At 44.3% G+C, this 14,390-nt stretch overlaps 1 protein-coding gene across 1 annotated transcript in view; it reads right to left on the reverse strand.

The window, feature by feature from the left end:
- Positions 1-987: 987 nt before the first annotated feature.
- The window catches only part of b4galnt4a (beta-1,4-N-acetyl-galactosaminyl transferase 4a), a 123,586-nt gene continuing 110,183 nt past the window's right edge, over positions 988-14,390 (reverse strand). The window contains exons 9-20 of the mRNA XM_018664312.1: positions 11,938-12,004; positions 9,559-9,723; positions 9,108-9,217; positions 8,433-8,533; positions 8,099-8,172; positions 6,471-7,989; positions 5,602-5,981; positions 5,347-5,500; positions 5,163-5,235; positions 4,233-4,386; positions 3,838-3,964; positions 988-3,335 (exon numbers count right to left, since the gene is read on the reverse strand). Coding sequence (XP_018519828.1) covers positions 3,221-3,335; positions 3,838-3,964; positions 4,233-4,386; positions 5,163-5,235; positions 5,347-5,500; positions 5,602-5,981; positions 6,471-7,989; positions 8,099-8,172; positions 8,433-8,533; positions 9,108-9,217; positions 9,559-9,723; positions 11,938-12,004 — 3,039 coding nt within the window. The 3' untranslated portion in view covers positions 988-3,220. The remainder of the gene's footprint in view (positions 3,336-3,837; positions 3,965-4,232; positions 4,387-5,162; positions 5,236-5,346; positions 5,501-5,601; positions 5,982-6,470; positions 7,990-8,098; positions 8,173-8,432; positions 8,534-9,107; positions 9,218-9,558; positions 9,724-11,937; positions 12,005-14,390) is intronic.

Here is a 14,390-nt window from a genome sequence, read left to right on the forward strand (position 1 = left end):
GCCTCATCCAGACCTCATGTAGCTGTGGTGTAGACAGGGCTTACCTCATGGTCTCTCTGTGTGCGTGCGTGTTCAGGGGCAGACGTCAAGCCAGCCCACCACCCTTAGCGAAATGATACACACGAGGGGAGATCAACAACCCTGGGTGGAGGGTGGATCAACAACTCAAAACAAAAAAACTGCAACTGCAAATGATTAAATGTGCTCTGAAAACACGTAAGCCCTGTTGAGGTTCAAACTGTTAGTTTCATAATGTTTGCTTTTCTCTCTGCATTGGTCATAAAACACTATGAATGTGATATTAGACCAGTTTCTGTTGTAATGGGTGACTGAGTAGTGATGTCAGCCTCAGAGAGTAAAAAGCAGCAGTTTCACATGATATTTTGAAATCTTAGATAAATGTGCTTTAAATAATCAGTTTGAATATTTCTTCATCTAGCTCAGCACACTAATTATAGAAAGAGCTCAAGAAATAGGTTTGGCAGATGAGAGGTTCTTGAGTCACATTCAGTTATTACAGGCTGTACATTGAATTTAAGGGATGATTTACAAACCAACTGAGCTCGATACAAACCAATTCTGGGACAAAAAAGCTTTATCATGTCACCTGAACTGAAATAATCCAAATGAGCTACTCATATGTGGTCAAGGACATTTGAATTGTTAGCATAAAGGAAGTGATCCCTGACACTCTGTGAGAGGGGGATTTTACACTCTTTCAATATATTTCATGTATGCTCATTCATACTGTGTCTTTTTTCCTACGGCGAATCATTTCATCCCTGCATCAAATGTCTATTTATTTTCTTCATTTTCATGTGTTTCACGCCATTGGGCCACTGTTCCTCTGCAGGTAAAGTGCATGGGTCTGTGAGGGTGGAGCACCACCATGTGGTCAGATAGGGAATTGAGTTACTTCCTTGCAAAACAACAACATAAACAAGACCAACTAAAATCAAAATATAAAAACGCACTTTAAAAATAGAGTGGACGTAAGCATAAAATTTTATTTGCAAAAAACCAACAAATCAAAATAAAAGTACAATACATTCTTAAAACCTTTTCTCTACAAAACAATTTCACAGAAATTACCTTGGAATGTATATTCCTATTTTTCATTTTTATGTTTCTTATATATATAGTCTTATATTTAATGTGTTTCTTTTGTTCTTTAAATAATCCCATGTCAATGTTAAATGAATACAGTATAGACCTTTTTCCTGTAGAGGCAAAGAAAGGGTCTTGGAGGGCGTTTTTTTTTTTCTTTTTTTTTTTTTTTCTTTTTGACAATCATATAGTCAATAACAGATCATTAGCTCTCATCCATGTATATCCAGCCTTGAGCCCTCCAGTCGCTCCCCATCAATTTAAGTACCATGTTGCATAAACAAAGGCATTAAGAGCCCGGCCTCCAGCCAAACTAATGGGAGCAGGTGGGGTCCTGCTGGACAGCAGCTGCCAGTGAGTCTCGATCTCACCTCCTGTTCCCTCTCAGTACCCATTTGTACGATCTCTGTCTTTCTCACCAATGGGGGCGACTGGCTTACAAAGACCACTCTTTCTTGCTTCTAAGGTAATACAACAAACAGACTGACACATCTGTATTCCATTTAAAAGAACCATATTTCCTTCCTTTACAGTGTATCTGAATTTACAGTGACACAGCCTGCTGATAAATAATGTATTTCTGTCTGTCCCTGCCCTCTTCTGTCATTAGTAGAGTAGTTTAAAAACTGCCTGCAGCCAAACCCCTGATAAAGGCACACATTTGTGAAACAGCCATGCTTTGCCACATCGTGTCCGACACATGAACTGGTCTCCCTTCAGCTGGAGCTTTGTACAAGCTTAAAAGAAGAGTGTTGACATTTTCAACAGCTAAGCATTCTCTGTCTTGGTGTTTTTTTAATATGAGAGATCGAGTTTTAATCCCCCAAATCCAATATTTGAAATGCAACGCTCAGCTTGGAAAATGTTTAAAACAACGGTGTGACAACTTAAAAACAAATGTCAGAAAGCTGCTGTAGTCCTCAGCTCCGCCTCCTGTTACAGTTTTATGTTCCAGTTGACAGTGAGGTTAGAGATCTGGGGGGAAGGAAGGATAACCAGTAGAGTCAGTAGAGTTTAAAAGTGTAAACCGTCCACAGATTCAGTGTTTTAGAACAGAAAATAGCACCCCGAATGTTAGCAAATCCATATAAACAAAAACCCCTTTTAAATAACTAACAGCAGAATAAATTTCAGTTAATGAAACTAAATTAATCAAGTCATAACCAATAGCTAGCATTAATCTGGGTATAGTACATAAACTGATATCATGAAAGAGCAGCAGGGCTATATATAATGTTTCAACAGATACAAATACACAGATTAGCATGACACTGAAAATGAGTTGAAGGTTAACGAGATACAGAAGGAGAGAGAGGGGCAGGAAGAGACATAAAGGTGATGCATCTGTCAGTATCTGTTTGGAAAGGGGCTTTTCTGATTGGAAAACTTTCTTTGTTTCATAATATCAGGGTATGGGGATAAAACGTCAGCACCTCGGTCATACTGATGTTAATGATATTCAACAGGTAGTAGTTGATGTACTGTTTACCAAACCCACAGTTCCTCTAACTCAATCTGCGCCACCATGTCTGAATCTATCTGAATCACATGTTGACACACATTCTATAAGGCTCCCATGTGAGAGCGTGTTAGAAAAAAAGATCTTAGGTTGTCTTCACATCTCCTTGTTAGAAAAAGGTGCTTCCTGTCATCATAAGCACACACAAGCGGCAACACACCCACACGCACCTATATATACACACATACGCGCACACATGCACACACACCCACCCACACAAACACACACACGCACAAACAAAACAGCTGCTTTCCAGTCTGTCTGAAAACATTGCACCAAAAAAAGGGGCAGAGAGAAGGAGAACAAAAATAACTCTCTTCTCTCTGTACAGTAGTTCAGTCAGTGAGCCAAGGTGATGACTCAGGTCTGTCTGCATAAACAACTCGCTTTCAAAGTTCAGATTTGGACTCCGTTTCCTCACACAGACAAGCGTACAAGAGGGGCCGACTGGCGAAACAGAGGCATCCCTGAAAGACGCCCGGTTTCAAAAATGGCAGAGTTCAGGCAGTGAGCGAGCTACCATAGGTCTCTCTCTCACACACAGTGGATCTGCAGGTAGGGTTTTTTTTAGGATCCTCCAACCAGCAGGGAGTGCTATCCCTTGGGAGTTTTCTTGTTTTGAGCGTTCCACATGCCCCGTTTGGAGTGGTAGTAGTGAAAGAAGTTCCTCAAGCGTAGTCTCTCAACCTCCAAACCATTCTGCAGCACCCTGGAGAAGGAAGGAGGGAGAAACACTGGGTTAAAAGTGGGCTTTTTCAGGGTAAATCATGCAAAATGGTGACAAAGATCATGTCTTGTAGTTTGTTGTCATGTTACTTTCAGTCTGTGGGTCCTACTCAGGAGGGCTATGAAGACTTTTTACTCATCTATGCCCACAGGCCCATTGTTTCATAGGTTGTTCATGCCTGGACCCAGATGCATGGCAGACAAATGATGGATGGATTAACCAATTAAAAAAATACAAAATTGTCAGCTCAGGGTGAATTTTTGAGCCAGCCATTTCTGAGATTTCTGTACATCTGTACAACATAAATAAATGTGGTCCAACACAACTACCAATACAAAGCATATAATGGATAACTAGCTACAAACTAACTGCAAATTCAAAAGTTACCATAGAGTTGAGTCAGTATCTCTCCAAGACTGTCTCAACAAAAATGAACTTTGTGACCTTTTAACAGGGTCATTGTGTTGGTTTGTTGCTAAGTTACCTGTCCAGCAGCTCCCAGTCCTCTCCACCCCATCTGTCTTTGAATTCCTCTGTGTTCATCCCTCCAATCTTATCAAAATCTGACTTGTAGATTCCGAACAGACCAAAGCCATTTACCTCCCAGTAACCTGCAGAGAGAACAAAAAGAATGTTAAAAACAACCATGAGTCCCATTGCATGCCATTGCATCAACAGTGATTATGATAAAAGAAAAAGTCTGATGCCTATACAAGTATGTGCCTCTGATGCAAGCCTATGAATGTAAATTGAAAACCTGTATTTTGAATTCAAAATGTCTGCTGTAACTCAGGAATGAGTTTGATTTGATCTGATTATTCCTGCATGAGCACAGACGTTAGCCTGCATGTGTGTAGTGTGTGTATATTTGTGAGTTACCATCAGGCTCCTGTGGTGAACTGCCGCAGCTGAGTCTCATGACAATGGGAGCAAAAGCGAGGCGTCCCTCGACACAGTGCTTCCTGATACTTTCCAAGATGTTGAGCGGGAAGTGGATGTGCAGATCACACAGGAACACGATGCTGTGACTATCCTGCAAGAGGAAAGACAAGTGTGCAGTGATGTACACATTCATTACATCTAAATAATCTCTAAATCTTTTTCTACGTTTGGAGGAAAGAAAAGCGTGTGATTCTGTTTGTAGGAGCTGATGTAAATTTGTGTGTATACGAGCAGATGTTCACATGCGCCTAATGTGGGATTTTAGGATTAAAGAGAGTGGAGAAGTCTGGGCTCGGCGTCAGTGACTTGTCTTCCCTCCAACAGCCTGCAGGTCATTCAGATATGACTGACAGCCCTGTCATCCCACCGTGACAGCGCTGACACTCAACTGACGGATCAACGTCTGTCCAAATTTCCAGCCACTCCACGCCCCCGTGGGTGGGCGGGTGGGTGTGCATGTGTGCGTGATAGAGAGACAGCCAGAGAGAGGGGGAGAGAGAGAGAGAGGCTTAAGAGCACATGCACACAAATAACCTGTGAAAGGGAGCGGATGTGACAGCTATGGCATACACATGACAGAGGAAATGCAGCTAACTGTCTTAAGCGATTCCCTGTCATCCACAGCCCGAACTCTGCGGGAGAGGGAGAAGGGAAGCAGGAGAAGGCTCGGAGATAAGGCCAAGATCCACAGCCCGTGACAGAATGGCAGAGCGGTGATGTATTCATTATGCATGAGTGTTCTTTCCGTCTGTCCATCAGCCGGTAAAGGTCGTGTGGTCAGCATGAGCAGCTGACCTTCAGCGAGTGGCTTTTTCCCTGCCAGCTCACACACTGTTGTCTCAGCCTCTGTGTGTTTGTTTCTCTAACCTCGATAGTGTCCACTCCGATCTGCAGTCCTGCTGAGCGCTCAAAGTTCCCCTCTCTCCTTAGATACTCGTATCTGTCAATACAAAAGATATACACACACATCACTTGGTAGCCATTGTAACATAATCCTAATAAGTCCTATCACATGATTGATTGTATCTCACACACACACACACATACACACCTTGGCACACTGCTTTCTCTAAGTGCCTGCTCCACATCCATGTCTTCACTCTCAAAGTCGACAATGATGATGCTGAAATTGTCATCCTTGGTCTGGCGGTGAAGATTCTCCATGTCAGAGATGAACTGCTGTACCCACCGAGCTTGGTTTTTCACTGAAGGACAGAAAGAATTCCTCAGGATGAGCAGAATATATATCAGATTCTGTAAGGATTATTCAGTTTTCAGAGCTAACCAAATTACACCACTGACTGACCTGGCACCACAAAGTGCACCATGACATCTCTCCTCCACTGCAGCATGACCGGCTGGCAGAGCAGGGGCTTGGCATAGGCGGTGCTCCACGGCGTCGCTCCGGGCCGGGCGGGCGTCTTTGTGGAGGGAGGGGGCGGCGGGGTGGCGAGGCTGGACACGGCGGGGGAGGGGGCCGATGCCGGCGCAGAGGCCGGGGCAGAGTCAGTGTTCTCCAGGCTCTCCTCCCCTTGTCTGCCGCGGTGGAGCAACAGGTAAATATATTCCGACAGACGCACCACGCTGCGGCCCCTCTCCATCAACTCCAGCTCTACCAGGTAGCGGTTCCCCCTCGCCGAGTCACGCCGCTTCTCCACGTTGATGATTCGCAGCAGGGTGTAGATCCTGGGAGCGCAGACGGAAAGAGAGTTTGAGAAAACACAGACAGCTTGCACACGCTCTGGAACATAACATGAAAGAAAGCGAGAGGCTGCAAAGAGGAAACACTATTTCTTCTATCACTCCCACAACTGGATTAATTATTGTTTGACTGTAGGCAGACCACATTCAAAATGCTGGTACTCATTATCTGTGGTGCTGTGAAGCCAGCACGGTGTGACGTGGGAGGAGAGTAAAAACAGAGAAAAGTTAATAGCCAAGCTCCAAATAACATCAAGGTTTGTAAGCACTGCTGCAGAAAATGGTAATCAGCTCACAAAGGTCTGCTAACGTGAAGTCAAAGCACCAGGGCATGACCAATATGTTCTCAGAGAAATTACTTCAAGCTTTACATAATAGTTAGCATAAGAAACCACATTTATTTACGAGGTTGCAGGGAAACATAAGCCCCTTTTAGTCTCGCAGTCTCTCTCTCTCCCTCTCCTCCGTCCTCACCCTCCGTTGCGCTCGTTTAGTTTCTCCATGTACTGAGCCAGCACGTCCACCACCTCGCTCTCCGCCAGCTGGAGGTTGCCAGACACGTTGCAGCGCAGGTCGTTCCAGTCGGAGCGCAGGAGCTCAAAGTCCATTGAGTTGACAGAGAAGGTTCTCTGCCAGTTGATGCTCTCCTCCGCCCAGCCCGGCCGAGCCTCCACCTCCTCGTAGCTGTAGTCCGACATCTCGCCCTCCTCCGGTTCTGGCTCAGGGTCAGGGTCAGGATTAGAGCGGTTGACATCCTGGTCGAATTCTGCCGGGTTGGGGTCTGGGTCTGGCTGCTGCTGGGACTCTGTGATCTCTGAGATCCTGAGGTAAGAGGTGACCTTCGACTGGCCTTGGATCATGTTTTCTGTAGAGTTTAACCTTGGCAGGGTGACTGGGGGGAGAGGGGGATCTTGGTGATGGGACAGTGGGGTTAGTGGACCCTCTTTGCTGAGTAGATCAGCTGTGACAGTTGTCTTTAAATCCCAGTGCTCCCCTTTTCTCTTGCTTTTCTCTGGTTGTTTTGCCACTGCTGCTCTCCCGACAGACTTCTGAACATTTTCGCTCTGTACGTTGATGCTCCCGTTGTGAGGTGACATCTTACCCTCTTTTGTGGGGGGGTTGGGCCAGAGCTGAGGGGCACTAACAAGGTTCCTACCTCCTGTCACCCCTCCCCCTGCATGTCCTTTGGCACCCAGGTTGACCAGCCTTGTGGTCTTCCCATTTTGGTACAAAAACACTCCTGGGAACACCTCTCTCGGGTGGCGAGACGCCCTCTCCTCCCTCCTCTCTCGACGCTGCTCCCTCTCCCTCTCCCTCTCCTTGGCGGGTCGAGGCCTGGTGATGTAGATCTTGTTCTCCTCCTTCTTCTTCCCAGCCAGCTTGTTGTTGTTGTTGCTGTCGTAAGGGTTGTTGCTGTGGGCGGAGTTGCTGAGGATCTGCTTGGCGCGGCTGGCGAGGGCAGACAGGGAGGACTTTTGGGGGAAAAGAAGTGAAGACTTGCTCAGTTTAGGCGGAGTCTCTCCTCCTCCTCCACCTGTTCCTCCTCCTTTCCTGCCAGGGCCCTGCTCTACAGGACCGGTGTGGATCCAGGACAGTGAACGGCCCCGGACCACACTGTCAGTATCGGGCTCAAGCACCCTTTGCTGGGGCTCGGCAAGTCCCTTTCTGGAGTCCTGTCTCATGTCTCCCTTTGTATGATCTCGTCCCCAGTCTCTGTCTAGATCCCTCTCCATCTGTCCATCTCTGTGAGGAAAGTGTCTCCTCTCTCTGCGGCGTATGATACTGTTGACTGCTCCCTCCTCCTCTTCATCAGGGTCCTCCTCCTCTTCCTCCCCTTCTCTGCCAGCTGGTGTGGGCCCAGGCTTTGAGTGCTGATGGGAGGGGTTGGAGGTGTGGCTGGTCTGGCTGGGATGAGAGGGCTTCTTGGGCGACTGTGTGCCAACAATCTCTGCCTCGTCCTCTGCCTCTACCACCTCCTCTTCCTCTAGGAAATCTGGAGGAGGCAGACACAAAGTTGACTGAGCGTGTGCATGTGTGTGCAGGAGTGTGCATGTCTGTGTATGTGCGTGTGCAGGAGTGTGTGTTTGTCCAATATTAGTTACCATCTGGATTGGGGAAGAAGAACGGTCTGTCATCTTCCTCCTCATCCATCTTCATATATTTGTAGAAACCAAACCTGGCAGACACAGCAAGAGGCCACACAGCACACACACAGACACACACACACACACACACACACACACACACACACACACACACACACCACAGCGAGAGCCGCATGCATTAACAGAAGGTTGAAGTTTCAATGTGTCTTCAAATTGCCATTAAATTCACAGACACAGTTATTCTGCATAATAAGTGTATTCGCTCATACATACAAGACAGAGACAAATGTTCCCTTAGCTCTTTGAGAGATAAAAGCAATAATGTCCTTACTTCTCCAAGTAGATAGGAGACTCTCTGTAAAAACATTTGTTCTCTCGCTCCATGTGGGTGAGACGTGTGAAGTCATTGGGGTAGACGAAGGACAGATAAACCTGAAGAATGCAAATGCAATGTCAGTCAAAAAGGAAATAACACTACGAAACACTAATACAGGAGTTAATTCTCATTTAGCAGTATTAGATTAATTTAATTAAAAGTCAGCCCCCATTCTGTGTTTTCTTATAGTGATTCTTGTCAAACCTAAAATGGATTTGCTGTGTTTTGGTGGCTCTCATTCTCAGCTCATCACTTGTCTCTGCAGCTGCTGCAGTAACTTGTGTTGCCCTAAAGAGGGAAGCAGCGCTCAACGCTACCTGCCACCTGCTTCATTAACGTGTTGTCGCACAAAGGGAGAGATGCAGCGGTAATGTCCAAACCATGCTCCTCTGCTCCTTTGTTCTCTGTCCAGTCGATCCGAATGTGAGGGACTACTTTTTTAAGCAGGTTTAAAAGCTGCTTTAACTGGATGCACTTCTGATGACCTCGCATGGGATAATTTTAGCACAAAAGCGCAGATTAAAACACACAATGTCTCACACAAAATGACACAGATAAAAACATCATCACGCCTCTTGAGCGGCAGGTTGTTTTGCAACCCAGAGGGATGGCAATTGAGGGGTGACTTACAAACTGAAGGCCCTGGTATCTGGCGATGGGGAAATCTTTGACCACGTAGGTCGGGGAGTAGAGACAGGCCGGCAGAATGTTCTCCAGGCGGGAGGGGTCGATCATTGGAGCTGAGGAGGGAGACAAAGAGGAGGCAAATATTTGAGTTATTTTGATTTATACAAAAAAATATATATATATATATATGTAAATGGATTTCTGGTTTCAACGTCAGAAAGCTGAGATGATCAGGGCAATGACAAAGAAAAGGAGGGAAACGCACACAAAAATGACACACAGCCAACCAGACGAAAAATGACTGAATGCAGCTACACTGACAGCCTGGGAGACAGGGGAGCCAGACAGTCAGCCAGACAGTCAATTCGTCAATCAGAGAAAATGATAGGCCAGAAAAGCAGGATGAGGACAGGAAAAAAAGGGGACAGCGTGAAATGATGACTGGCAGATTTACTGCTGTAGAAGGTGTCCCTGGGGTCCGGCTTCAGCATATCCGCTCCGTGCTGCGTGATGCCGCCTCCCTCCACACCCTGGGGCTGAGACTCCTCCGGGAGACGGATGTGACTGGCCAAGGTCTGGGGGATGTGGTCCACGCTGTTCATCTTCAGACTGGACTCATCTGAAAAATAGAGAGAGAGAGAGAGAGAGAGAGAGAGAGAGAGAGAGAGAGAGAGACGTACAGTGAGGCAGAAACTGTGTAGAAGAGGGAATGAGGAAGATTCATTTACTGCTTTCACTGTTTTGATTATCTTAATGACGGACAAATATGATGTTTGATATCGGAAAAAAAATATTATGCACATTATCTGCGTTGCAATCATCATAAATCTTTACCGACCATGAAAAGGTGGAGAGTGAGGAGGGAAAAGACAGAAAAAGAGAGGCAGAGAGGAGAGAAACAAAGGAGGCAAAGGGGGGAGGAAGAGGAGGAGGAGAGCAGGAACAAAAGCTGAAGTGAGCGGATCAGAAAAAAAGTTGTGAGAAAACAAAAACAGAGCAGAGGAGAGTCATAATTATACCAATCGATAGCGGGGAGGGAGGCGAGAGCATGTGTGATTAATGGCATGTCAGGAGCCAGGCCTGATGGGAGAAATGCTTTATAATTAACAGGGTGGTCAGCATCCTTTTTATCCTCCAGGGTGGGTGGAGTGTGCACATTCAGTGTGTGTGTGTGTGTGTGTGTGTGTGAGTCTGTGTGGTTTTTGTGTGCACATGCTACACAGAGAAAGCCCTTTTTTGTTTTAGAATTCTAACAATGAGACATCAATGTTGATCACATACCTGGTTTCCACTACACACAAGCCATGCCAAGACTAGCTAATTAACTATGTTACTGAATCCTCAGAACAAGCAAACATGCAGAGAAAACAATGAAACTCTCTCTATCTTTTACTTTATATTAATTTGTATTATGTTTACAGATGATGTAGTTGGTTATATGAAAAGTACAGCATTGACTTCTATTTTGAGCTGGACCCTATCCACATGGCAGTACTATATAAGCATGGTTTTCCCTGTCTGTAGTAAAAAGTAAGACTGTGTGTGTGTTTGTGTGAGTGTGTGTGTGTGATTTTAACAGCTACCATCTGGGTTGTGTTTTTACATGTATTTTCACTGATTCTGAACAGTCTAATAAGAAGTATTATCACACCAATTACAAGATGTATTTGGTTTCAACCCATGAGAAATTATATTGGAGTTGAAATGAGCAGTCCTTCAAATTAAAAATGTTATGTAATGCACCGTGAATAATTCTGAAACATAATAAATGATCTTTTAATTTGTTTAAAAAAAAAACACACAGTTAAACCACTGAACAAATGCGCTCTACCAGTTTGGCACAATTATTCCTGGTTTTCCAGAGACTGAATATGAGCTGAAAAAGTTAGTTCAGGGTCACTTCTTGCCTCGTCTGGCTACAATTCTGTGAAAATTCGAGTTGCTGAAGTGATAGATGGGGGTTTTTCTTTTGTAGTAAATGATATGCTCTTATTGAGTGCTAATAGTGGAGACCTAATTATACTGAATAACACAGAGAACAAGTATGTCTGGACAAGCCAACAAACGTTCTTCCCTGCCAACAGGGATGAATATTAAACACTTTCCACATTGACAAAATGATAGAAAACCAAGGGAGAGAGTGTGACATAAAGGGAGGAGAAGGGATGGATGGGGAGGAGAGAGTCAGATGAGATTCTTCTCTGTCATAACTGGTCCCTAAACAAGAAGGCAAGCATTTGGCACACATCCACCGAACACTGCGGCTTTGCCCAAAATGACAACTCCACACATCATTTTCTGTGCGGCTGGCATTTCTCCTTGTTAACGATACTGAATCCCTGTGACACACTGCTATTCTTAGAGCCACAGAGGTTAGACATCTACTCAGGAGCTAGAGCTCTCATCTCTGCAAAGAATGACACCTATAGAGAAAAATAGAGCATCTAGTAGGTTCTGTATCTCCTCCCTTTGGCTTCACAAAGGGGAGCCATTCCATGCCAAGACAATAAATGTGAGTTTGATTAGGGAGAAACACGTCTTGGTTCAAAAAAGGCTGATTCTGTGACATTAAAGTGCTGATCAATACCAGACTAGACTAATGAGGTCGTTCTTTTTTTATAGCATAATTTCCTCTTTCTATTTGGCAAGCACACTGCTTAACGAAAAGACTATATCTTGCTATCATTAAAAAGTCTCATGTGTATTTTAGCAAAAAACATCAGAAAACTTGAATGTGTATTTTTATATTTATGATGACACTGATTTTATTTCCAAGATGAGATGACAGAACAGCTTTCCATGCAATGTATTAGCAGGGAAGAGCAACTCTTACCTGTGTAGAGGGAGATGTAGGCCGAGTCTATCACTTCATATTTCAGACCAGGGAGGAATGGACGCCACTGTGTATGTGAAAGCACAGAGGGAGGGAGACACAGAGAAGGGATTGGGTGAGAAGAAAAAACTAAATGCCAACATGTGGAAAGTATAGGATGAGCAGGAGTTGTCCATCACTGTTTGCAGGCTAAACTGTGACACTGTGTTATTGATCTCAGCAACATCACGCAATCGATCTGATGCTGGGTTTTTGTATACTTCTCTCTCTTGTTGAGAGAGAAGTGGAAACAGGAAGAAAAAAAAAGTGTGTCACATGAACAGAAGACAGCAATTGTGAAGCTGTCAGGAGGGGAAGAGGGAGGGGAAAAATAGGCAAAAAACAGAGAAAATAGACCGTGAGTGGAGCGAGAACAGAGCCGCAGGAATAAGATGTTGACGAGTAGGTGTAGAAAAGGAAGATCTAGTAATGACCTGAAAACAGAGAGAAGCATGGCGAGAGAAATAAAGAGAGAGATTGAGAAAGAGAGAGAGAGACAAGCTACAATTCTTTTAAATAGATTTCACAATTACCACGTCACTTCTGGTTACCCAGAATATAATCACAGGAGACAGGTCATTTTCCAACCCTCAGGTTGAGAATACAAATATAAACACTCTCGTCGGGCTCATGCAAATGCCTCCACATGTGCATGCAAAACAAATACACACATACACACTCGGTTACTGTTCTAGATTTTGCTGCAATCTGCAATTTGTCATACATGTGACACCGACGCGCACACCATTTACTGTAAAAGCCGGGATTTAGCATTTGTTATACTATTGTATCTATCTCACTGGTGCACGTACAAAAGAACAACAAACAAGGACACAGCGCGACATCATGCTGAGCAGCAGCAGGGAGCAGCTCAGCAGGCAACCTGAGACTTCAACATTGTGTCATTATTTCAGGGTGATTGTGCTCAAGGTCAAGTCAGAAGACTGTCACAGCCAGAGTCAAGGAAGGACAAAAAAAAAGTGGAGACCACATATGAGTTGTAACTTATGGTTTAGTTTGACCCAACTAAATCTGCAATTAGTAAACCTACATTACAGAAAAATTAAAATGTGGTACATAATGTCAACAGTGTCAGTGATGAAGGAGCCAAGATGCGACCTAACAAAAACAAAAAATAATGGAAACAAGGAGAGAAACAGAAACCACCGGATGATTGACAACAGAGTATACACTACAGCAGGCTGTCAGACCAGGTGGGCAGAATCTGCCATTTTCAGAGCAAACTTTTTGACTTGTAGTAGGAAAAACACAGGTGTTCCTAATAACATTATATGTTCTATTCAAATGTGTGTAAGCAATGACAGTGTGACAATAAACCAGCACGCACAAAACCAGAGCCCTGACACTGAAGCAGCTAAACAGAATTTAACCATCATTAATCCTATTATTTACACGTTCCAACTGTGACACGTCAAAATGTCATCTGTGAAGAAGGTCTGATGACCATTGATTTCTCCACAGGGTGAGAATTCAGGAAGTACAGAAGCCTTTCCTCTGATCATACTTGCTTAAAAATGTCAAATTGTTTTCTGTGAAAGGTCATTTTTGATCTCGGAGGCAGTAGTTTGACAAAAAAAAAAAAAAAAACATACTCGCTTTTTCTGGAGCTTTTAACCATATGACACAGTGTTCTTCTGGCCATGTGATAAACTGGTGACCTGTCCAGGGTGTACACCATTTTTCACCCAATGTCAGCAGGGATTGGCTCTAGCCCACCCCATGACCCTCAGAGGATAAGTGGTATAGCTAATGGATGGATGGTGTTCTTGTGAAGCTTTTTGCAACACACTGTTTTGTCTTAGTATGGGCTGTGACTGGTTAGCTGCACTACTGTAATGCAAAACTAAAAAAAAAATAAATAATAAAATAAATAAAAAAGGACATGTTTCTATTTTCTGCAAAAATAAATGCAACTCATATTGGCAAAATGCAAGCAAAGCATGATTTTGTTAAATTTCAGTTGAGAGTCAATGACAGTTGATGGCTTGACTTTTGGTTTGTGGTGTGTTTCAGCTGCCTGTGTGCATATGAGGAGAGGGTCATCACAGGGTCCATCATTTTCAAGGCTCACTGGAGCTCAACACTGCTGCTGTCACATCAGCCTTAAGTGCACCGGAGACACAGACACACACACACACACATACACACACAAACACTTGAAATACTGCATGTGCACCTGTGTGGCCTATTTTACAGCTTTCTCCTGTTCATTGTCTGGCCCCATAGATTCTCTGATTAATTCCTCCAAGGGAGGCATTGACCTGGTGTGTATCTAGATGTGTGTTTGTGTGCACATTACATACATGCGCATGCACACAATATATTTTTTTTTGTGTGTGTGAATGTGGGTGTGTATTCTCTGTGTCTGCGGGTGCGTGTTCTGTGAAATAGTG

This window comes from Lates calcarifer, linkage group LG10 (assembly GCF_001640805.2).
Source record: "Lates calcarifer isolate ASB-BC8 linkage group LG10, TLL_Latcal_v3, whole genome shotgun sequence".
Lineage (NCBI taxonomy): Eukaryota > Metazoa > Chordata > Actinopteri > Centropomidae > Lates > Lates calcarifer.